The 24,497-nt window shown below is 58.0% G+C and overlaps 1 protein-coding gene across 4 annotated transcripts in view; it reads left to right on the top strand.

The window, feature by feature from the left end:
- The window catches only part of HCN2 (hyperpolarization activated cyclic nucleotide gated potassium and sodium channel 2), a 39,926-nt gene extending 15,868 nt beyond the window's left edge, over positions 1 to 24,058 (top strand). For all 4 annotated transcript variants that reach the window (XM_039516131.1, XM_039516130.1, XM_039516129.1 and 1 more), the window contains exons 3-8: positions 8,216 to 8,377; positions 14,036 to 14,254; positions 19,281 to 19,427; positions 19,615 to 19,855; positions 20,254 to 20,418; positions 22,122 to 24,058. In XM_039516131.1, coding sequence (XP_039372065.1) covers positions 8,216 to 8,377; positions 14,036 to 14,254; positions 19,281 to 19,427; positions 19,615 to 19,855; positions 20,254 to 20,418; positions 22,122 to 23,071 — 1,884 coding nt within the window. In that variant the 3' untranslated portion in view covers positions 23,072 to 24,058. The remainder of the gene's footprint in view (positions 1 to 8,215; positions 8,378 to 14,035; positions 14,255 to 19,280; positions 19,428 to 19,614; positions 19,856 to 20,253; positions 20,419 to 22,121) is intronic.
- Positions 24,059 to 24,497: the final 439 nt, after the last annotated feature.

The raw sequence follows: 24,497 nt of genomic DNA, 5'->3' as shown, positions 1-24,497 counted from the left end.
AACTCCATCAGAGCAGCGGGTGTGTGTCTGTGCACATCCAGCTGTGTTTTCACACACATCTGTCTGTCCAGCCGTGTTTTCACGCACATCCGTCTGCCTCCAACTGGGGTCGGTGCTTATGCTCCATGTTCACAGTGGCATCTGAATTGGGGATTTCCTGGCAATGGGATCTGGATCTAAAGGGAGTTGGAACGGGGGCCAGTGCGGGGCCGATGGTCAGAGACCAGAGCGAGGAGCTGCCAGGTTCTAAACCTGACCCTTACCCAACTCCTGGGCCAAACTGCATCAGCTGCACCACTTTTCCGTGCCTCAGTTTCTCCACCTGTAATATAGGGATGGCCTTTACCTAATCCTTAAACCCTCTCTGGGTGTCGACGGGGACAAGGGATCGGGCACTTGGATTCCTTCCCCGACACAATGCAGAGCAGAGGCTGACACTTCAGCACAGTGCTGGGGCCTGTGCATCTGAGGGAGCTTTGGAATGACTGGGGCTGCAGAGACCATCTTGCTCTGATGTCACAGGCTGTGGGTGTGACAGTGCCCGGAGCAGGGGCAGTCTCACCCGCCCCTTGCCCGGAGGGAGGTCACTGGCTTCCCAGCCACTTATGCACACTCCAGGCCTGGTGATCGCTTGCTGGGGTTGGGCAGGGATTGGGATCCAAGTGGCATCCCCTGCCCTGAGGGGAGGTTGGGATTTGGGGGGTCACACCCAGCTCTGGGTGGGCTTCTGGGTTTTCTTTCTCCTGATCCTGGCCCACACGCGGGGCCCTGAGTCGGGTCGCTGCTGGAACGCTTGGCAGGGGACCCAAAAAGCCCGTGCGGCCCTGGCAAGCAGCTGCCGCCTGCTGCAGGTTTCTGTGCTGCGAGGAATCCCGCCAGGGAAGCGCCGCTCACACTGGATCAGAGCTGACAGCCTGCTCACCGCCGTGGAGCCATCAGCGAGGAGGGTGGCCCTGCGCCGTGACCCAACTCAAGTATGGGGAGAGCACAGCGCTGTCGTTCCCTTGGCTCTGTTGGATGCGGGAGGCTCCTTCGGCGTAGGCACAGGGTCTGTGGGACCCCCTGGTGCCCAGAGCTCTGGGGAGCCGCCTCCCTGCACCTGACTGGCAGGGGAGCTGACGCTGACACATTCGGGGCTGGAGAGTGGATTCAGATTCTTGCTTTGGGCCATCGTCCCCTGTCTCTCCCATCCTGCCCCTCCGCCTGAGTCCCTGCGTGGGGGTTCAGGGGGGTGTAGTACAGGGGCTCTCCACCTTTCCAGACGCCTGCCCCCCTTTCAGGAGTCTGATTCGTCTTCCACCTCACTTCAAAACGACTTGCTGACAAAATCAGCCATAAAAACACAAAAGCGTCACAGCAAATTGTTACTGAAAAATGGCCGACTTTCTCACTTCTGCCGTCTAATTATAAAATCAATTGATTGGTATATAAACACCGGACTTGCCTTTCTGTGTACAGGATACAGAGCAGTGTGAACAAATCACTGGTTGACATTTTAATTTGTGCTGACTTTGTTGGTGCTTTTTATGTAGCCAAATCTCTGGCTGAGTGGACGTACCCCCTGGAAGATCTCTGCGCACCGCCTGGGGTATGCGTACCCCTGGTTGAGAACCATGGGGTAATACATAGGAATGTACCCCCGCCTCCTGGATCCCCGTTCCTTAACCTGCCAGGAGCACGACAGCAGGAACCCAGCCTCGGCCGGCAGCACTAGCTGCTCCGTTCACTCTTTTCCGTCTGTAATTCCTGCCGCTCCCGTCAGTGCCGTGCATGGACGCAGCAGCCCTGCCTGTGGCCAGCTCCCTCCCTGCAAATAGCTCCTATTAATAAGCATGGCGGCCGTTCGGAATAAACGGTTTAATTTCGTGCCGCCTGCTTCCTTCCGCAGAACGGGCCCGGCGGCGGCACTGAAATGCCTCTGGAATAACGCCGTGCCTAAAAAGGGGGAGGCGGCACACTGGGGCGGGAATGTGCCGGATGGGCGAGCGCTGGCCTGGCCCCGTCCTGTGGGCGGCCAGGGGCATTGCATGGAAAAGGGAGGGGATGTCTGCACTGCAAAAAAAACCCACCCTGGGCCAGCAAGTCTCAGAGCTGATGGTTTGTGCAGGGAGGCTACAAACAGGGTAGCCGGTTCCAGGCTCGGAGACCTTCCCCTCTGGCCAGATTTCAGAGCCCAGGCTGCAGCCCGAGCGGGAACGTCTACACTGCTCTTTTTAGCCCTGTAGTGTGAGCCCCGTGAGTCGGAGTCAGTTGACCCAGGCTCTGAGACACGCCGCAGTGCGTGTGTGGGGCGGGGGGGGGGGGGGGTTACCTGCAATATACCCGTGTCCTTTGGCAGAGAAGTCAGTCCCCTGCGTGCTGTGTGACCGTGGTCTGCCCAACTGTGTCCGTCCCACCGTTCTGAAAGCTGAGCCTTGACAACTGGAGAATGACCCCTCCCCGCCCCGTGCTGTGTTAAAGGCCTTCATTCATCCCTCTCCCCTCCTGTCTCTCTCCCCGCCCGGACCCATCCTTCCTCTCCTTGGCTGACCCAGTTTCGTCATGATGTGTTGACATTTACAGGATCGTCGTCACCCCTGGAAACAAATAGGACCGTTCCCACCTCCGAGCAATTGTTTCAGGCTCTCTGCAGACTCAGGCAGATGCTGCTGCATTGGTCCCCTGTGGGTCGTGTTTGCAAGGTTTGCTGTAACAAGCAGAGACTTGGGGTTTTTTACTGGAAGTTTGGATGATGGGCAACAATTGAGAAGTTTGTCCTTGCCCCCCGCCCTCCCGTTTAAACACACACCCATTCGGACCTGCTCGCCTTGCTTTAGACACTCAGAGGTATCTCTGCATCCCATGTTGTCAAAGACCCCCTGGATTGTCAGTGCAGCTCCCACCAGTCCTGCCAGCACGTGGGCGGGCTCAGATACCACAGTGATGGGCGGTGGTATAAAAAGCTAGATAGAAAATGTGTCTCCTCTGGCTTCTCCCGGAGGTGCCCTTGGGGGGTAGGGCCAGCACCAGTTTCAGAGTGATCCGTGTGCCACAGTGCCCGGCTGTGCCCAGGCCTGCCAGGCGACTGCCCCGGAGGCTGGTGTCTCCCGCTGTTAATATTTCATACGTGGCTGTTAAAAGCCTGTACCAAGCAGCTGATGGGCGGTCGCAGAGCCAGCTGAGGAGAGGCGGCTCCAGAGTCCAGCCCTGCAGTGGGATGGGGGTGCCAGGCTTGCTCACTAGCGATATCGGGTGTGTGTGTGTGTGTGTGTGTGTGTGTGTGTGTGTGTGTGTGTAAAAGGGCTGCCTTGGTCTGGGCATTAAACTAGGTAGAGGCGAGTGAGAGGATTTGAAGCACGTTTAATAATATCTCCCTCCTGGTGTCTTTGAAACAGTGCAAGATCCTGGGTGCAGGGCACAGCTGGGTTGGGAAGTGATGCAAAAATCCCCTGCACCTGGGCGTGCTATGGAAAAGCCTAAGCTTAGATCTCAGCAGCAGGATCCTCCTTGTGGATCCTGGAGATGGGGGAGTTTTACCCTCAAGCTGCGGGGAGACAGTGCTATGAAACACCCATCCCCCCCCCCACACACACACATACACACACACGCGTGTGTTCCTGCCCGTTTGTTGCCTCTTGGCTCCTATCTTCTAAGTTTATTGACATGCAGGTTTTCATGTACTGTGTCGTGTGGCTATGGACAGTCCTGTCCCGTATCCTGAGGCAGGGGCAGTGCTGGATCCAGCAGAGGAAGCATGTGGGAATTGCTAGGATGCACCTAATGCTGGGGAGGAACAGGGGTAAGTGTTCACAGCACCAGCCCAAGAGTTCTGGCTTCTATTCTCAGCTCAGCCCCGACGCGCTGCGTGATCTCAGATGCGTTGCATCCCCTGCTCTGCACCCCCTCTGTAGTACAAGGAGGAGGAAGAGGATGGTCTGGTGACTACAGCACAAGGCTGGTAGGCAGGACTCCTGGGTTCCATTCCCAGCTGACTTTCTGCCAGTTGCCACTGACTCACTATGTGACCTTGGGCACGTCCTTGCTCTGTGCCTCAGTTTCCTGATCTGCAGAACAGGGCTAAAATTGGGGGAGGGGTATTGGGAAGCTTAATTGCACCCTATTTGTCAATTGCTTTGAGACCCTCAGTCACGTGGTGCTGTGCAAAGTGTCACATATTAGAAAAGCCCCAGGCAGGAGAGGAGCCTGTCTCATGTTTTCACTTCACTGGGGTGCTCTGACCCCTGGGGAAGGGCTGGGCGTGGCACCCCCAATGCGTGTCTGTCCTGTCCGCTCCACTCGGGAGGAGGGAGTTCAACCACTGGTGGGAAAGGGCTGCTGCCGGAGCTGGCGACGGCTGGATCCGCTGTCCCTGCCCGGCCCCCGGTGTCTGATGGGGGAGCTAAGCTGAGCTGCTCCTGAGAGTGAAATGCAAAGCAGCTTGGCTGAGAGAACCCCAGATCTGTGCGTTCTCGTGGCTCAGACCTGAGGCTAAAACCCTTTGTGATGCATCACGTCTTAAACCTAGGCATGGGCACGAGAGAGGAAGGGCAGCTCAGGCTAGCCCCTGGGAGACCCGTGTCCAATTCTCTGCTCTGCCCCAGGCTTCCTTGGGCGAGTCACTGAAGGCCAAGTGCTCCAAAATCACTAGGCGCCTAAATCCCTTTGCGGGTCTGAGCCCCCATCTGTGAAATGGGGTGAACAGCCGTTCCCTGCTCGCGGGGCTGAGACGATCCGTGTGTTAACAACTGTGAGGTGCACCCGAGATGCAACCCTTGGGTGTGAGACCCAAGCCAGTCTGAGGTCCTGATCCATGTGGCCAGGCACCTGTGTGGAGCCGGCTGGGGGCCTCAGTCGTACCCAGTGATCGCCCCAGACAGCCTGGCCCAGGTCTTATCCTCTGAGTTCTGCAGGATGCAGGCTCCTTGAAACCCCTGTGCCTGCACCGTGGTCCCCTCCTTTCCTCTTCTATCCTGCTCAGGTCTCCTCCCAAAGTGACTCGCCATGTTGCTGGCTGCTGCCCCATCAACCGGCTCCCAACTGCTCTTTAGCAAACGGCAAGCCCAAGGGTGCCCATTCCTGTGGGCGTGGGTCCGTTTGTCGCCCTCATTGACAAAATTGTGCTAATTACCTGTCCACGTGCTTGGCAAATGCGACCTCATTCTCGCAGAGCCCTGGCAAGGCAGGAGATGCTGTTATCCCTGTGGGAGAGGCGGGGGGGAAACTGAGGCAGGCTAGTGGCCACACTCCGGAAAGTGGTATATGGTTTTAGTGCCCGACCTGAGGGGCTGATTTTCAGGGCACCTGCAACTCCTGGCGACTTCCGCTGCAGCAGGGGCAGCTCAGCGCAATGCCTTAAAATCAGGCCCTCGTTCGAGCTGGATTCCCAAATGAAAGGTGGTGGTGGAAAGCGGTGGCTGAAATGCTGTGCCCCGTGTCTCCAAAGTGTATGTGTGTGTGGGGCACTGTTGCATTACAACGGGGGATCCCAGCACCCCAGGGTCTGCTCACACTGCTGGCCCCTGCCTCACGCTCAGGTTAAAACTTGTGTGCAGCCTGCCTCCCGGAGGGTGGCCGGTAATGCTGCGGGCTCTTCATTTCTAGGTAGGTAAGTGCTGAGCCGTTAACCATCCCTAACGGGGCAGTAACGTAAGATCTGTCTGTGGAAGGTGCAGATTTCGGATGGTCTCAGGTTAGGTTGACAGTTACGGTGCTCAGAGGTGAGGAAAATCCATCACTTGGGGAGGTTGTGTGGTGATAGCACGACCTCCTTTATCACTATCGGTTGCGTCTACACTACTGGGTTATGCCAGCATAGCAAAGAGCTGCTTCCTTGCCTCCCGAGACCTGCTACAATGAGCCCCAGCCCCCAGCCTGGTGTGGGAGGGGAAATTCGGTCCCCTGGCTTTTTCCACCCTGTTCCAATGATCTGGCAGAGGGAGCTTTGCTGTGGGATTAACTTGCTGGGACTTGTACCCAGCTTGCTAACCGCAGCCCGTGGGGGCTCCTAACTGCCCTGAGGGGGGAAATCTGGCTCTGAATTTTGCACCATCTCTGCTGTCAATGAGGCTGGTACTCAGATGGCATCATTTTCTCCCCTCCCCCTCCCCCACCTGCCCTGGCTGTGAGCACCGGTCCCTGGCTGCAGGGGTGGGGGAAGGAGAGGAAAGGGTCGGCCTGGTGTTTGGGTGAATGGGCTCCTCTGATTTGGGGAGGGCCAAGACTGATGCCCCCTGGTGCCAGGCCTAAGGGGTGAAAAGCGCGTTAGAATGGGGCTGGGAGTGCGGGGAGATCTGAGTGCTGTTCTGGGAGGTCATGAAGGGGGTAAATCCATCCCTAGCGTAACTCAAATGGAGTCATTGGAGTAGTTGTTAGCAGTACAGCAGCGATGTGACTCCCCGGACTGGGGCACCTGGAGTCTATTCCTGTTGGCTGACCTTTGGCGAGTCACGTCTCCCCGTGCCTCAGTTTCTCCATCCATACAATGGGAGTAACGACCCTCCTTTGTAAAGTGCTGTGAGATCTGTGGGTGGGAAGTGTGAGGTGGTGTCATTATTGAGGCCCGGTACAAACATACAGGGAGATATGATGCTTGCAGCCTAGTGTTACCCCAGAGACCGATGTATTTAATCCTGTGCTGCCCACACACCTTTAATCCATCAGGAGCCCAGGGTACTGGAAGGGGAAGTGGCCACAGGAGGGAGCACTTCTTCCATAAACCCTGCGATTCATCCCTTCCAGGCAGCCGAGTTTACAGGCTGGAGAGGGAGGCAGGGTGGCCTAGTGGCTGAGACTCAGGACACCCGGGCTCTGTTTCAGGCTCTGCCACTGGGCAGCCGGGTGGCCTTGGGCAAGTCCCTTCCTGCTCTGTGCCTTGGTTTCCCCATCTGTAAAATGGGGATAATAATACCGCCCGCACTTTGAGGTCTGCTGAGGAGAGCTAGGGATCGTTGTTATTAAAGCTTTGCTGGATCGGAGCCCAAGAACAGGAAGAATAAACGCAAAGCACGTGTAGCGAGACTGTGGTAGTGTAGAAAAAGGAGGCAGGGGAAGGCCAGGTCCCTAAAATAACTGCAGGCTCCTGCCAGGAATAGAGACAGTTTTCAGACGAACAGATGTCAATGAAAAGATGGGCCTCTCCCAACGGCTGGTGGCTGGAGAGTTACTGCTCTTATTCATGAAAAGAAGAATCCAGCATAGTCCAGCGATGGGCCCGTCCTGTATCGTAACAATGCCGCTCATGTCAAAGGAGTCTGTTGCCCCATCGGCCCAAGCGGTTCGCCAGTGTTCCCATAATGAAAGGGCTCCGGTGTCTTTAATGTCCATGCGGAATCTCTGCGCTTTAAAGTCTCCTGTTCAAGATCTGCTCACGGCGTGCTACGCGGAAGTGAATTTATTCCCCTTCAAAATGTGCCTGGCTCGGTTCACCCAGCTGGGATTTGAACCCATGGTTCCTGAGCGTCTAGGAATCTCAAAGCGGATGCTGCTTTTGCGAAGCAGCCCTGTCTTGGCTCATTAGCATCGTGAGCAGCTGTGAATCAGAACCCACGTGAAATGGCAATAACAAGCAAGAGGCGAGGGGTGTGTGTGTGTGTGTGTGTGTGTCTGTGTTTGTCAGAGACCAGCATTGCTAGTGGGCATATGGAGACAGTAGAAATCGTCACTGCGGGCAGCTAAATACTCCCTAGCTCTTTAGCTGGGTGGCTGCAGGCTAGCAAGGCACCCATTTGCCCATGTTGTGTGACCCCCTGATTCTGGTCCTGCGTGTGAGGGGGGGTCGGGGAGAGGGAGAGGAAGGGGCAGAAGGAAAGCAGCCCTCTCGGTTAACATGCAGCAGGTGATTCCTGAGCCTCGGCTCCCTAATGCCAGACAGCTGGGCCTGGAGCTGTGCAGAGCTTTGCTGCCGGTGCTGTGCGGAGCTTGCCCGGTTTCGGTTGCAAGCTCCCAGCTCAGCCCAGGTTCAGGAACTCTTGGAGAACACAAGATTTGGCTTGGAATCCAGTGACACACGAGGGTGATGAGCCCGACACTCTGGGACGGGGGTTGCAAACCTTCCAGGTCAGAGTGAAGTGAAAGGCCCCAATCAAACCCTGCAACTCACCCCCGCTAGGGAAGCTGCTACCATGCGCCCGGTACCGGGCATTGCTTTGCAGCTCCCCTGGAGGTGGGCTGGGGCAGCAGCGGGAGGACTGGCTGGCCCTGGGCACCGCGGTCTAACGCCGTTTGTTTCCCCCGGCAGATCTTCCACATGACCTACGACCTGGCCAGTGCGGTGATGAGGATCATTAACCTCATTGGCATGATGCTGCTGCTGTGTCACTGGGACGGCTGCCTCCAGTTCCTCGTGCCCATGCTCCAGGACTTCCCCAGCAACTGCTGGGTCTCCATCAACGGCATGGTGGTGAGTGCCGGGGGAGAGCCGCCTCCTGCTCGGTGGGGTGAGCAACCAGAGCTAGAACATGGCGCTGAGGTCCCTTCCCCGGCCAGGGCAGGCCGGTTCCCAGTTCCCCTGGGGCTGGGCTGGAGATGAATCCCCCAGCCTTCTGCCTTCTGCCTAAAATGTCCTTTGGTCAGTTTCATCCCATGACTTCTGGCCAGCGCCCCCCAGTGGCTCCTCTCGCTGCCTGGGGTTTAACCCCGCCCATGGGTGTAGGTGGGTATGTCCTGCCCCCCTCGCTTAGCCAGCCTAGGTCTGTCCAGTCCTGCAGCCCCTGCAAACCTCTTCATTGTGTCCGAAGCCTTTTTATCCTGAGCTCCCTCCGCTTTCGTCCCGCGTTCTGGCGCCGAGGGGCGCTGCGCACAGGCATCTGGGTGCTCTTGGGCTCCGTTAGGCAAAGGGTGCTGGGAGCTGGATCTTCTGAAGCCAAGACTCATTCAGAACCCCTCTCCTCCCTGCTAAGGCGATGGGCAGAGACTCACCTTCTGCCATCCCTGCCCCCTTCTGGCAACTCCACATGGCAGAGTCTCAAACCTCCCGGAGGACGCTCCCTCCCCACTGCTGTGGGGGCAGCTCCTGGAGCACCACAGGAGTCCTGGCTGCGATCTGTGGGGCAGGTGACGGTTAGCTGGGACCCACCCCCAGCCAGCAGGTGCAGTGGGGAGCGGAGCCCGTCTCCTGGCTGAGCTGTGCTGAGGGAGGCAGGAGGCTACATCTCGCTGGGATCTCATGGACATAGGAGCAGGGCTTGTTCCTCTCTTTTTCTGGTGAGACATTAGCCAAAGGGGCTGGAAGCCAGATCAGTGGTATGAGGCCGGGCACTGTCTCGCTGGCAGAGAGCTTCAGGGGAGCTGAGCAATAGCAGGCAGAGCGGAGATGTTGTGGCATCTCTCTGCTTCCTCCCCTTCCCTCCCCCCCCACTTTCTCCTCCATTTCTCATTTAGCAACAAAACTGCTATTAATAAATAATGGGACGTGCTTTTAATTGCACTATCGCGGCCCTGCAGCAGCGTCATTAACAGAGCTCCCCCTCCCTCCTCACAATTCCTTTCCTCTCTTTCCATCTACCCGCGTTCGCCAGCCTGCAGCTCCTCCTCTCTCTCTCCTTGTGTTTTCCTCTCTCCATCTAGGTCTTTCTCCCCTGTCCTCTCTTGCCTTCCTCTTTTTCTGACTGTTTCCTTCCCTTTCTTCCTCCCCTCTCTGTTTACTTCCTCCTCTTTCATTCCTCCGTGACTTTCTGTTTTTCCTTCTCTCTCCCCTCCACCCCCACGTTCCTTGCAATGACTGAGACACAAGAAAAGCTTTTCCAACCCAAGCAGGAGTTCGAGGGAGGGGAAGGTGTTTCCTTAGCAGGATCCATGACCTTGAGGATCGACCTGAAACCGAAACCCAATAGCACAACAAGCCCTGTGTGTGACTTGGGGCGTATCACGTATGTGAGTGTCATGCCCTGTCTGTGGTATTGAGGGGGGAGGGTACATGCCTGTGTGTGTGTTGTGCAGTGGGATTGTGATGCACGTAAATTTCTGCATATGAATGCAGGTGCACATAGGATTCCACCCCGCTGCCCGGAGACAAATGTTTGGGCGTGTGCAGAGATGCTGGCTGGCCAATGGCACTAGCGGTTGTTAGATGTATTACTGTAACACCTAGATTGGAAAGCAGTTGAACACCATCCAAGGGGAGCATCGCTGGATGATCAAAAACGTCTAATGATTTGAATTCAAGTCAAATGAAGAGCTCCATCTTCTAGCTAAACAGGTCCCGCTCTCTCCAACGGTCACCCAGTGCTCTCAGGTGGTACGGCTGTTTGCTCCGAATGCCTATCAGCTTCCCGGCGAGAACCACCTTGGACTTTTACCTAATGCAAGAAGGATGGAAAAGGCCCCACGGAAGACCTGAAACACAATGGCTGGATGGTGTTGATAGACACCTGTCCGTCACAATCATCCTACCTCATCACGTGCCAGACTGGGCGTAGGACAGAACATCATGGAGGCACATAACACGTTCGGTGGCCCCTACACTGTCCATGACAGCGTGAGAATTAACAAGAGGCCCAACCGAGGTCAGGGCCCAGTTGGTCAAGGGCAGTTTTGCCGTTGCCTCTGATGCATTTCTGGTGTTCAGAAAGTCCAGTGACCAGCAGCAAGATAACGCCAGGTCATCATGGGGTGAAGGTTAGGGCGCTAGTGGCTGCCGTAAGGGGAAAGTGCATCCATGTGGAAGACGGAGCTGTCTGGGGTCTGGTTTGAGACTGTGGGACGAACTCCTCCAGGAAACGAGGACCATCCCAACCTCCCCACCTTCTACTCCAAGTGTTCTTTGACCTGCCTTCTCTGACATCAGCATGGAGCAACCTGTGGATTAAAATATCCAAACCAAGACACTCCCATGCACACTGCTCCCCTGGGGGAGAGGAGGAGAGAACAAACCACATGGGACAGATGCTAGCCCAGTTGCTTAATGCTCCATTGGAAGGGGCTGAGATACTACGTTCATGGGCACAGGGTAAGACTCTAGTGAGAACAGAATAGACTACGCAAGGCGAGGTAAGGCTGGCTCCGGGTTCCAGGTTCCATTACAGTGAATGGGATGAAGTGCATGCAGTCTGGGGGCTGGGAGTCAGGACTCCTGGGTTCTTTTTCCAGCTCTGTCAATGACTTGCTGTGTCACCTTGGGCAAGTCGCTTGTCCTCTCTGTGGCACTGTGTAATCACAGAGAAAAGGAATATAATGCTTTCCTGTCTTCAAGGGGATCTCTCTCTATCCTTCACGGACCCATCACAGATGTAGGTACTGGCAGCAGTCGTTTGGTGCAAGGCTTTAATTCCATGTACGTCTCTTTGTAGAGGAGTGCACTAATTGAGCATCACACCGCTCTGTGAAGCAGGTCAGGTGTTCTGCCTGTTTTATGGAGAGGGAAACTGAGGCACAGAGCTGGGTGTGGAACTCAGGAATGGCTGCCTCCCAAACCTGTGCTCTGACCATTACAACACACCTTCCCCAGAGCAGCATTACTGGTGTCCGCTTACGGGTGTCCATGTACGTCCCCCTTTCCTCACACACCGGTAGCTTTTCATTTCTTCCCTTCTCTCTCTCTCTCTCCTGCCACACAAGCTGAGTATCCCAGCACAAGTACTTTAATAAACTCGGTTCTTTCCAGACTGTCTGAGCTCATTTCCTTCACCGGGACCCGCACTCCTCCCGCCCAATCAAACTGGCTTCTGTTAGCTCCTCATCCATCAGTAGGATCTGGCAGAGTCCCAGCTGACTGACAGATGATCTAAACCTGCCTTTGTCACGTCGGCCTGGTTCTGGGAGCCAGGTGACAGGCAGAGTAAAGACACAATGCTCCCAAGCCAGGGGTGGATCTGTGTGGGGGAGATAGAGAGACAGGAGATTGGGAACCAGCCCCTGAACAAAAGGGTTCGGGTTTGTTAAAGGCCTCTGGAAAAATGTACTGAGTGTCTCTTTTGCAAGCAGGACTATGCGTTTGGAGCAGGCTGCCTGCCCGTTGAGAGCACTGCCCATGGCTAAGATGCGGCTCCGCCAGCTGCTGATGCAAAGCAGTGCCCCCTGCTGGTGGAGTTCCATGGGCACCCAGGGACGCGGGCGTTCTCCTTCCAAGCTCTTGTCTTTATTTTGAACCTAAACATGTGACCTCTGAGGCTTGGTCAGTTGCATTTTGAAACGAATCGTTACTCTCAGGGATGCGTGTGTGGCAATGCGATGCACAGATCTGTCTGCGTGTGAATGTGGGTGCTCATAGGATTCCACCCTCCTGCCCGGACACAAACACTGGGGCGTGTGCAGAGATGCTGGCTTGCGCCTGGGGAGGCGGGTGTATGGTAGAGCATGTGCATGGTAATTTGGGGGTGTCTGTGTATGCATGTGGTAACGGTTGTGTCATGTGTGGTGACTAAGCTGTGTATGCCAGTGCTAATTGTGTGAGAGTTGTTACTGCAATCTGTGTATAGATAGTGGGGTGTGTGCGCGTGGTTACAGTAACAGTGGGAGTTAAAGCTGCAGTGTGTGTGTGGATGGTGAGTGTGTGAGAGAGTTGTGATGGCAGTGCGGGTGTGACTGTGTGTGTGTGTGTTCCCCAGCCAAATTGGAAGGGTCAGGAATGATCAGTGTGTTATTCCATTAACTGAGGAGGAGAATCCTGCCCCTCCCATGCAGCTGGGACTTGGGTTAGCACCTGGGGTCTGATCCTGCCATCTCGCGAGATGCTCTTCATGGGAGTCGTGCCTGAGGCAGGACAGCAGGATCAGGCCCTTGGCGTGGAAGGGAAGATGCTGCTCTGTGGGATGTAACTTGGACTTGGGGTGGAATTCGCAAAGGTATTTCGGTGCTTAAATTGCATTGAGATCGATGGGCATTAGGACCTAACGATCTTCGTGGATCCCCCTCGTAGTGGTGCCTAGACTTGGGCTGCTCACCCTCTCTGCCCAGTCCTCCTCGCTATGCTCTGTCCCATTCCTCGGTCACCCAGAATAGCACAAGGCCCCATCTGTTTGTTCAAGCCTTTGGCTGACGCGGAATTGTGCTATTCCAGGCTGAAGTGTCATTTTCCGAAAGCTCCTGTTTGCTATTGAGCGTTGTTGACGGGTCGTTAATAAATTATGGATAATGTTTTAATTTTTGTAAAATGAGCTCGGGGATCCAGGCGTTTTCATAAACCCGTAAAAACAATCAGATAACTCAAACGGGGTGGGGGAGGGCAGGAGCGATTGTGCTTTGTTGCCAATGATACTATGAAAGAAGTGTAGCGAGGCGGCATTGTCTATGGGCACCGTCGGAAATACACCTCCAACTGCCTGTGTTTATTTCTTCGTGATGCTGTGTCAAAAATCATGTCTCCCGACGCCCCAGCAAGACTCTAGCAGAGTGGTTGTGTTTTAAAAGCTGGTCCCGAGGAAGATCGGAGCTGGATCTGAGCGCGCGCACACACACACACACACACACACACACACACACACACACACACACACACACACACACACACACACACACACACACACACAGAGCAGTTGTCTTTCATCAGCTGGTCTCAGGGTCTCTCTCTCTCTCTTTCACTCACACACACACACACACACACACAGCAGTTGTCTTTCATCAGCTGGTCTCAGGGTCTCTCTCTCTCTCTCTCTCACACACACACACACACACACACACACACACACACAGAGCAGTTGTCTTTTATCAGCTGGTCTCCAGGTCTCTCTCTCTCTCACACACACACACACACACACACACACAGAGTAGTTGTCTTTTATCAGCTGGTCTCTCTCTCACTCACACACACACACACACACACACACACACACACACACACCAGTTGTCTTTCATCAGCTGGTCTCAGGATCTCTCTCTCTCTCTCTCACACACACACACACACACACAGAGCAGTTGTCTTTTATCAGCTGGTCTCCAGGTCTCTCTCTCTCACACACACACGTGTGCGCACACACACAGACACAGCAGTTGTCTTCTATCTGCTGGTCTCCAGGAAGCTGCGAGTTGGGTCTGAGCCTTCCGCACACAACCACCCATGTGCGCGCACACACTGAGTGATGCATTTGATGCGAGTTCTTTGTCGCTGCTGATGTCTTTGCAGAACAACTCGTGGAGCGAGCTGTACTCCTTCGCCTTGTTCATGTCAATGAGCCATATGCTGTGCATCGGGTACGGGAAGCAGGCCCCCGAGAGCATGACGGATATCTGGCTCACCATGCTCAGCATGATCGTCGGCGCTACCTGCTATGCCATGTTCATTGGCCATGCCACCGCCCTCATCCAGTCGCTGGACTCCTCCCGGCGCCAGTACCAGGAAAAGGTAGGGAAGAGAGCGTGTCACGCCGAGTGGGGGGTTGTGGCTTGTGTCTGAGTGGGAAGCCGGGAAGATTTTTGACAGTGGAGATGGTGCAGGCCTGCGGGCTGCTGGGAAGCTGCGTGACTGCCCCGGGCGCTTTGGTTGGGGGTACTGGGATCATCGGAGGAGGATTTGTGTTGATCGCAGAACAAGTGCTCTGCTGGGCCCGATCCTGTGAAGTGCTGCTGAGCACCTCCCGAGCTGGCTTCAAGGGGAGTCCAGGTTGTTCAGCATTGGCCCCAAAAGCACATGTTGGGGAGTGGGGGATGCTGTACCCTGGGGGCACTATCCACCCATGGAAATGGCCCATCGAGGCCCTGCTCACTTGATCCCAGGTCCTGGGGATTCTGAGAGAACAGGGATGTTAGCCCATGTGCCTGGGCTGAATTCCTGCCTGGGTGATTACCTCCTGCCCCCTGAAATCCCCCTCTGCAGTTTCAGCTGGGTAGAGTTTTTTCCCCCATCATTTCCAGCCCTGACCTAAGCAGATGTTCAGCGCAGCTGTTAAACAGCTGCCCCATTCCACCCCAGAGGTGGCTGCATTGCATGGGGAGGCAAACTGAATCCCTAGGTGTCCTTTGTTCACCATTTCGGGATACAGGACATTATGTATTTTATTGCTGTGGCAGCAATATGTGCATGGAAGCAAACTGGGGCTTGGTCCTACTGCATTGTGGTTAGATTTTGATTCTCTTCAAGTCCACTGTAAATGAGTTCCAGGGAGCGACCCTTGTCTTCAGAGAACGTGCCAAGCGAGGGTTTTCATGACACTCAGACAACACCCTGCCTGAGGTAGAACTGAGTACCTTGGACAGGGAGACTTTCAAATCAGCGAGTCCAGGACCATGGACAGAGATAGTGTCTCCACTAGAATCAAGCACTCAAGGGGGATTCAGACCTGCACACGGATCCACAAGCCCCAGCCATCTTCAGAATCATGACCCCGGGTGCAGGAACTGAGCTGTTATATTAAGGGGGAGCCAGCGCCCTTATATTAATGGGGAGCCAAGAGGCGTGTTGGAACAGCACAATTGACCAGACACCCGAGGGACGCGACTCTTTTAAGGAGCACAGAGCAGGCGCATCTCCCGTTATCTTTAAAACACAGGCATAACCCATGGAGATGTCAGAGCCCAGTGTGCAATGGGATCCTGATCAAAGCCGGGGTCCACGCAAGATGAGCCAGGGCAGCCATGGGGTCTGTGCGCGGTACTGTCGTAGTGCAGGGGCGGGTGGAGCCGGCTGTGTGCCGGGCTGAAGGCAGCCTGGTGTTAGAGAGAAGGATTAACAGGGCCTAAGATTTAGGCAAATGGTTCAGGCAGGAGAATTTGGCTGCATGGCATTTTTGGGGACAGATCTTGGCTTTGGAAACTTGCATTCCCCTTTGCTCTGGCTGTAGCAGGGGACTGGCCCATCCTGGCAGGAGAAGCAGGAGGTCTGTGAGCTGCTAACCCCGGAGCTTACATCCTCACCAGATTGCTGTTTCCCTTCATTAGCCGGTATCCCGGGGGAGCCCGCGCCGCCAGAACGCGGCCTGCTGCACATGCGCCTCCCCGGGGAGCATTCGGGGAGCTCATCAAGACAAGCCTGGAATCCTGAGGGCTCCCGTGGGGCTGTGTGCGCGTGGCAATCGCTCCGCCACCAGCCAGGGATGCAGCTGCTTCTCGGGTCCTGGGGTGGGGGAGAGATTCTCATTGGAGGAGCCTGCCCGCCCCCCATTGCTCAGGCAGATGGACCGCCCTGCTCACGGCTCAGACCCCTCCCTCATTGGGGGGGCTTGCGTATGTACGGTGAGTGCCCCAGGCGCCATGAGGCTCTGGCCCACTGAGAGACCCTCTTCCGCACCCCCATTTCTACTGCGTTCTCCCCCCTCCTCCCCCGGCTCCAGGGCACCCTGCCCCCTCCCCAGTGCCTGTCTCTCTGGCAATGGCTCGGTTTGGATGCCTTCCCAGCCCCTGAGGGGACTGGGTCGATGCGGGAGGCGTTTGCAGTCACAGCTCAGGACGGAACCGGGCTGTTTATAGACGCCAAGACAAAGCTGGGATGTCCTTGGTGCGCGGCAGAGAGGAGAAGGAGGCGGCTTTGCTCTGCCGTCAGAGCGACATGGTCAGGGGCGCGGGGCTGCGGGCACAGCTCGGCTCTTCTGAATAAACAGTCCCCCCACCCGTTCCTCCCCAGAGTGTCCATGCAGAAAGGAGTGTGCTCTGGTGGCTCAAGCAGGGAGCTGGGAGTCAGGACTCCTGGGTTCTGTTTCATGCTCTGGGATGGGAGCGAGGTCTAGTGGTTCGAATGGGGAACTGGGAGTCAGGACTCCTGGGTTCCCTTCCAGCTGTATCACTGAGTGACCTGGGGGCAAGTCAGAGGCTTAATTTATGCGTGTAGACCTTCGGATAAGGCCATCCACACCGCCACCAGCAGGACCCCTGCAGGTTTGCGTTTCCTCCTCCTGTTGGTCCAGAACAGAGCTGAGAACAGGTCCCGGGAACGGTGGCTGCTCCAGGTCCCTTTGCTCTAACCACATCCTTCTACAGAGCTGGAAATGTAAGCCAACAATTTCAGCTCCTACCCTACTCTAACCAGTAGGCCCCACTCCCTCCCAGAGCTGGGAAGAGAACCCAGGAGCCCTGACTCTCAGCCCTTCTGTTCTAACCATTAATAATGCTGCCTTTTGTGTGTATAAAGCGATGACAGGGAGTCGAATCCCTGTGCCCCTGCAGCTCCATTCCAGGCGTCCCCTTCTCTCTGACCCCATCTGTCCTTCGCGGGACCGCGGCTCTGCAGCAATGGGATTACGCGGCATCAAACCAATCCTGTTGTTGCACAGAACGATCATTAGGCAGATTGAACTTTGCCACCCAGGGGGCTGTGCCAGGTGGCTCAGTGTAGAGCAGTCGGGAAGGGAGGGGTGTTGGGCACCCCCAGGATGGGGGAACTCAGTAGCCCAGCAGAGTCCCAGGCAGCCCAGTTATTGCACTGGTAGCAGGGCTGGTACCTCCAAGGCTCCAGTTCAACACCGGCATCCTGCCCAAGCTCCCTTGCTGCATGGGTGTCTCCTGTAGGGAGAGACGGGGCGTCCGGGGCTGCTAGCGATTGGAGCAGCTGCCAAAGGGAGCGGGATGTAAGGCCGGTGTGGCTGGCTGCTGCTGTGCTCTTCCCTGCAAGGTGACCTCCCGCTCCAGCCCTGGAGCTGGGAAAGTGACACTGGCAAATTGCTGCAATGGAGTGAGGCTGCCCCGGGAGCTGCTCTGTGCCAAGCGCCAGGGAGCTGCTCTGTGCCAAGCGCCAGGCAGCAGCCAAGGGGCCTGGCCGGAGCGTGGCAGGGAGGGGAGTGAATTCATAGGCAGCAGTTAGAGACCTGCAGCGTGGGATGGCAACAGAGCTCAGCTGTGGATACAAACTCCTCCTATCACCCCCATCTTCCCCCCATGCTCCCTTGCACTCCCCCAGCAGTTGCCCAGTCTCCCACTCCCCACATCCATCCACCTTCCTTCCCCCCCATATTCTCCCCCCTCCTCACCGGAACGCCTGGGTTCCGTTCCTGGCTGTGCCACTGACTCGCTGTCCAACCGTGGGGCTCTCTGTGCCTTCATTTCCCCCATCCCTACAATGGGGGTCACAGTGCCAGCCCATAACAGAAAGAGGGGCCAAGCTGGGAGATTGGGGTGCAGCTCCAAGTTGGGATTCAAAGCTCAAAAAGCCTGGGGGGAGATATTCAGAAATGAGGGGCAGGAGGTGAGTTCAGGCCTTGTATTCCCAGCTCATTGGGACCCTGGTGTTGGGCAAACAATCAGATTCTTGTGAAAGTGACCCCTGCTCTGGTGCTGAGGTGGGAAAGAGTCACAGAAATTGGCACAGCGCAGCTGAGAATGAGAACTCCTGCGTTATCTCAGCCCAGGCTGGCTTTGTGCTAGAGCTGGCCAAGGCTGAGCCCCGGCGCCCCTGGGCCCGGCGGCTCGTAGCCCCGGCGCCTCAGTTTGTCGCATAGGATGTGAAAGTAAAAAAAGTTGCTTGAGCCCTGGCACCTCTTCCCTTGCAAACGAAGCCCTGATCAGAGCCTTACCCATCTGGAACCCCCAGAACCACCTTCCTGATCCAGAACGACCTGCTGCTCTAGATGTAAAACATCTCGCTGAGCTAGAACGACCTGCTGAGCTAGAATGACTGGCTGATTGAGCACATCAGCCTCGATCAAGACCCCTTGATTCTGCGAGCGGATTCCAGCTCTGCCCCCCCTCTACTCCCCTGGCCTTTCCCTTCCTCAGCTGCCCGCCCCTCACTTTCCGGCATCTGTAGCTTTCCAGCTATCTACAGTCCCCTTCGATGCTGTTCATTGGGGGGGCTCAGGCGGGAGCCGTCGCTGAGTCTCTGATGAAGGTGAACTGGTGAAAAGCAGCAACTTCCCCCCCGCCACAGGGCTGAGAACTCGTGTGCTGGGGACTTTGACAGGTCATGGGGGGGTGGAGGAGCCAGACAGTGTCAGGCGAGCGGAGAGACCTGCCAACGGCTGGCTGGAGTCCTTGGAGCGGGAGCCTGTCACTGGCTGGGAGTGAGCAAAGACGAGTGGCTCTGTCTGTAGTTCTCTCTGGGGGGTGTCCGAGCGTAGCTGTTGGGATGGGGCTCGGGGCTGGAGCTGACAGCAAAGGGATCAGGGCCCCAAGGGCAGCCAGCAGCGCACACAAGGCTCCCTGGGTGCCCGTGGTTTGGTGCCCATGGGTGACGCTGCGATGTGGGTGCAGGTAGGGATCGGCCTGAGCTGCACCTGGGTTTGCGGGGCAGGGACGGCGGGCGGCGAGGCGGTGGGGGGCGGGATCTGAGATCGCACCATCTCTGTTAAAGGCCCCAGCTGACAGAGCTCCCACCCACACTGTTTGACCCCGAGCCCCATCTCCAGACCCCGCCAGGCTGCTGGGCCACCCCGCTAGAGCCCCGCTCTCTGGGATGGGCCGACCCAGAACCCAACGCCTGCGATTGGTTTTGTTCCCCCCGGCAGTACAAGCAAGTGGAGCAGTACATGTCCTTCCACAAGCTGCCCGCCGACTTCCGCCAGAAGATCCACGACTACTACGAACACCGCTACCAGGGCAAGATGTTCGACGAGGACAGCATCCTGGGGGAGCTGAACGAGCCCCTGCGGGAGGTGAGGAGCCCTCCCCGGGGGGCTGGCGGATGCCTCCGGGCTGCAGGAGTCATGCCTGGAGCGAGGCAGGGGCTGCCCTGCCCCAAGAGCCAGGCTGGGGGGAGGAGCCCAAGGGAAACGAGGGTCCCCCTTCTCCTGTCCGCCTGCCTCTTCCTCCCACTCACCCCCTTCCTCTCCTCCCCCGTAGGAGATTGTGAACTTCAACTGCCGCAAGCTGGTGGCCTCCATGCCCCTCTTTGCCAACGCCGACCCCAACTTCGTCACGGCCATGCTCACCAAGCTGAAGTTCGAGGTCTTCCAGCCGGGCGACTACATCATCCGCGAAGGCACCATTGGCAAGAAGATGTACTTCATCCAGCACGGCGTGGTGAGCGTCCTCACCAAGGGCAACAAGGAGATGAAGCTCTCGGACGGCTCCTACTTCGGGGGTGAGTGTCCACGGGAGGCCCCCGGCTGGCGCTGCCCGTCGAGCCAGGTGTGGCCTTAGTCCGGGGGCACGGTTGCGGGGGGATGGTAAGCGTCGGGCTGGCACTGCCGTTCTCCAGGCTGGATGCCGCGTCCCTGGTAAGTGGGAGCGACCTTCTGTGCAAGTCCCCCTAGGACAGCGCTTGGTTCCCACGAGAGGGGGCTGTGGGCTAGTGTTTAAAGCTGTGACCAGGAGCCAAAGCTCCTGGCTTCTGTTCCTGGCTGGGCCATAGACTTGGCCAGGTCGCCTGTTCCCTGTCTCTCCCGGGCTGTGTTAGCGTGTGACGTCTCCTGATGGCGGGCACTAGCGCGGGCCTGGTTTTATTGTAACATCTGGGTCCCTCTCCCCTCCCCCTGCCAGAAATCTGTTTGCTGACGAGGGGCCGCCGTACGGCCAGCGTCCGGGCCGACACCTACTGCCGCCTCTACTCGCTCTCGGTGGATAACTTCAACGAGGTGCTGGAGGAGCACCCCATGATGAGACGGGCCTTCGAGACCGTCGCCATCGACCGCCTCGACCGCATAGGTACCGGGGGGCAGGGATGCTGCTCTGATCCATGAGCTGGGGACACGATGGGGGGACAGTCCCGGGGCCCATCCCCTCTCACAGGCTCACACAGGCCCCGCACGATCACTCCTGGGCTCAGGCCTCCCACGAAAAGGGGACCCAGCTGGGGCACAGCCTCTGGGCTGACTCCTGAGGCCAAATTGCTGCTGGGGAGCTGAGTTTCAGGAGCTCTGCAGAAGTTTGGCTGCCCTGTAACCAGAATGTGCTGGGCAGCAGTTGAAGTGGGAAGAAGCAGTGATAGCATCAGAGGAGCAAAGATAACGGGAGGCGTGGGGGGTGGACAGAGGACACTAGATGTTAATAGGGCGAGTGTGGGTCTAAGCTGGCGTGTGGGCTGCAGGGGGCAGCCGTTGCTATCTGTGCCGGGTTCTCTCCCCCGGGACAGGGGATGGGTGGTTACCTCCCTGGATCTCAGTCACGCCTTGGACCTCAGGGCCTTGTCCCCTCTTTAAACGGGCCCCACGAGGTTTCCCACGTGCCCCACAAATCCTGCTGGGAATGGCCAGTTAGATTCGCTCCCTCCCCGGTGTGCTGAGATGGGGTCGGTCAGCTCCTCGCAGAGGCTGGGCTTGGAGAGCCTCCGATTTCCCTCCCGCCTCCTTCCCCTCTTTGGGACCCCAGGGGCAGCCCCGCATCCTCCTGCAGAGCTGGCAGCCTGGGCAGCTCGGGCATTGGTGGCTCTTGGTACCCAAGGACTAAGGAGGCAGGGGGCAGCCAAGCTGCAGCCATGCACACCTGCTCATCAGTTTCCTTTTCGCTCCACCAAATCCCCCTTCAGTCTCCTGCCCCATTCCTCTCTGTGCCGCCCTCCCCATGGGAGTCCTGGCTCGCCGAGACTCCCCCATGCTCCATCACACGGGGAGCCCCTTCCCTGCAGCCAGCTGCTGCCAATCTGAGGAGCAGCAGGAGGGAGCGGGGCATTTTCCCTTTGCCGGGGCTGAGTGCCGATCAGCTAGCGAGGGAGCCAGAGGCTGCGAGGGGCTGTCAGTGAAGGCTGATTTATGGTCACTGGGGCATTTAAAACCTAGGCGGTAAGGAACAGGCCTGCAGTGTCCAGGGAGAACGAGCCGAGCACGTATAGGCCAGAGCTGGGTAAATAATGATTCTTTTGTTCAGTGACCATTCTGACATTTTCCAGACATTTCGGTCCATCGAAAAGGTTCATTTTGGGTTTGTGCCCAGAGCAGGGATTTGAACCTGGCTCTCGCACATCCCCGACGAGTTCCCTGACTCCTGGGCTAAAGGGCTAAAGCTAAAGGCTGCAGCCTCACCCACCCTGCTCCTCCCTTTTGTCATCGGCCAAACTATTCACAGCAAATTCGTGACCAGTTTGGGGTCGACCCAGACAGCACTTGTCATCAAATAAATTGTCTGAAAATTATTTTGTCGGGTCGGGTGCCAGGACTGCGGCATCTGCCATCGCCGGGGAGCTGCTAAAGTTACCCAGCTACAACGATTGAACACGTCACAGGGAGGAGAAGGTCTGGACGCAGGGAGGCATGTGGCACTGCCAGTTGCCCCGTCATGCTGGCTGCGGCAATGTGCGCGATGCCTGGAGGGGGATCGGTGCCGTGCCAGGGCGGGACTGGGGGGCCGCATGCAGGAGGACAGTGATAGCGATGTGACTAACCCCCCCTTTTTTTCCCTTCCCCACCCCCCAGGGAAGAAGAATTCCATCCTGCTGCACAAGGTCCAGCACGACCTGAACTCCGGGGTCTTCAACAACCAGGAGAACGAGATCATCCAGGAGATCGTCAAGTACGACCGGGAGATGGTGCAGCAGGCGGAGCTGCATCAGCACACGGCCATATACACGCCCGTCCAGCCCCAGGTGACCTCGGCCATCGCCACCCTGCAGCAGGCCGTCGCCATGAGCTTCTGCCCCCAGATGGCCAGCCCCCTGGTGAGCTCCGTGGCCCTCGGTTCGCCCAGGATGATGCGGCGCCTGCAGTACGCCCAGGGTGTCCCTGGTCCCTTCTCCATCTCCCCGGTGCTGCTCCAGCAGCAGCAGAACATGCAGCTGCAGCAGCAGAACATGCAGCAGCAGAACATGTCCCTGCAGCAGCAGCAGCAGCAGCCACCCCGGCCAACCTCCACTGGCACCTTCGGCTCAGTGGTGTCCAGCCCTCCGACCCAAAGCCCCCGAGCCAGCCGGACGTTCCCTTACGCCGCCCAGGGTCAGTCGGGCTCCCAGTTGTCCCTGACTCAGCAGACGGCTCCTGGCTCGCCCCAGCGGCTGGCCGTCCACAAAAGCACACAGGCCCTGCACACGAGCAGCCTGAGCGAGGAGTCGAGGCCTCTGTCAGCCTCGCAGCCCTCCCTGCCTCACGGGATCTCGCAGACCATGACCCAGAGCCCTCCGCCCTCGGCCCACGAGTCCAGCACCTCCGTCGCCGGGGTCCAGGCTTCGGCCTCCCCGGGCTCGGGCCCCCAGGCCGGGCTCAGAGGGGCAGTGCCGCCCCGCGTGGCCCTATCCCACCAGATGTCCACGGGCTCTGTCTACGCGGGGGCAGCCGGCAGCCAGCAGGACTCGAGCGGTGCCCGGAAGGATTCGGTGGTCAGTGCCCCCGACACGGACCCAGCCAAATCCAGGCTCTCTTCCAACTTGTGACCTTTGCGCCTTGCCCGCTGATCCCGGGCAGGGGGGTAACCATGGGGCTGCCAAGCAGCAGCAATTTCCACCGTCTCCACGCTCCCGCCTGCTTGTTTCCAGCTGGCGAAGGCCCCGCCCTGGCCCGCTCCCTAGGGGAGTGGAAATCAAAGGGATGATGAGCCCCAGAGTCAACTGTGGGGGCCGCCACCTGCATCCGGGGCCTCTGGCCCAGCGGGGGCCCTGCCCCCTTCTGTACAGAGCACAGCAGCCGGGCGTCGCTTCCACATGCTTTGCCCAGAGGAGCCAGGGTAGGAGGGGCGTGGACAGAGGCCCCTGCCGTTCCTTGGGCCGGGGGAGGTCCAGTCGAGCCCCCCACACGCCCCGATGAATCATCTACGACCAAAGTCCAGACCCATCGCCCGCTGCCACCACCCGTGTGAAGAGCATCGTCCATCCGAACCCACCGACTGCACCATAGAAGCCATAACTAGTTAATCTCTTGATTATGAAATCTGTATATTATATATATATCTGAATATCGATGTGTGCGCAGGCCCCCCCTCGTAGGGCCGCCGATGGGAGCCACACGCACCGTAGAGCCAGGCTCCGCCACGGCGCAGGGCTCTGTGCGACGGGTGTCGCCCACCCCGGGGCCTGGCGGGAGAGGGAGGAGTAGCCAGGCCCCACCAAGTTCCCCACCCAACGTGTTCTGCCTCCTGGCGCCGGCCGGTGCCCAGCACGCGCCCGAGCCCTGTGCCACACGCGGGGATGGGGGACGGGCGCCTTGGCCGAGTGGTTCTGTCTGCAAAGGCCTGTGAGGACGGGCGCTTCCTGGGGCTGCCACGTCCTCTGCCCTTGCTGGACTAGCTTTCGGGGCTGGACGCGTCTCTCCCCCCCCCCATCCTGTCGCCCCTGCCTTGTGCCCTGGTTCCTCTCTGCTCCCCCCCAAAAGCGCGTTGCCTCATTTCCCCCCAGCGCATCACCTCGTCCCCTCCCCCGCTCTCTGCTCCCCTGTAGCGCGTCACCTCATTCCCCCCGCTCTATGCTCCCCCCCCAGCGCCTCACCTTGTCCCCACTCTCCTCTGCTCCCCCAGCGCCTCGCCTCGTCCCCACCCCCTCTCTGCTCCCCCAGCGCCTCACCTTGTCCCCACTCTCCTCTGCTCCCCCAGCACCTCGCCTCGTCGCCACCCCTCTCTCCCCCAGCGTATCACCTCGTCTCCTCCCCTGCTCTCTGCTCCCCGGTAGCGCGTCCCTCATTCCCCCGCTCTATGCTCCCCCAGCGCCTCACCTTGTCCCCACTCTCCTCTGCTCCCCCAGCGCCTCGCCTCGTCCCCACCCCTCTCTGCTCCCCACAGCACCTTGCCTCGTCCCCACCCCTCTCTGCTCCCCACAGCGCGTTGTCTCATCCTCACCCCTCGCCTCATCCCCACCCCCCTCTGCTCCC

Source organism: Mauremys reevesii, linkage group 26, assembly GCF_016161935.1.
Source record: "Mauremys reevesii isolate NIE-2019 linkage group 26, ASM1616193v1, whole genome shotgun sequence".
Taxonomy (NCBI): domain Eukaryota; kingdom Metazoa; phylum Chordata; order Testudines; family Geoemydidae; genus Mauremys; species Mauremys reevesii.
This window is presented reverse-complemented; position numbering and strand designations above follow the sequence as displayed.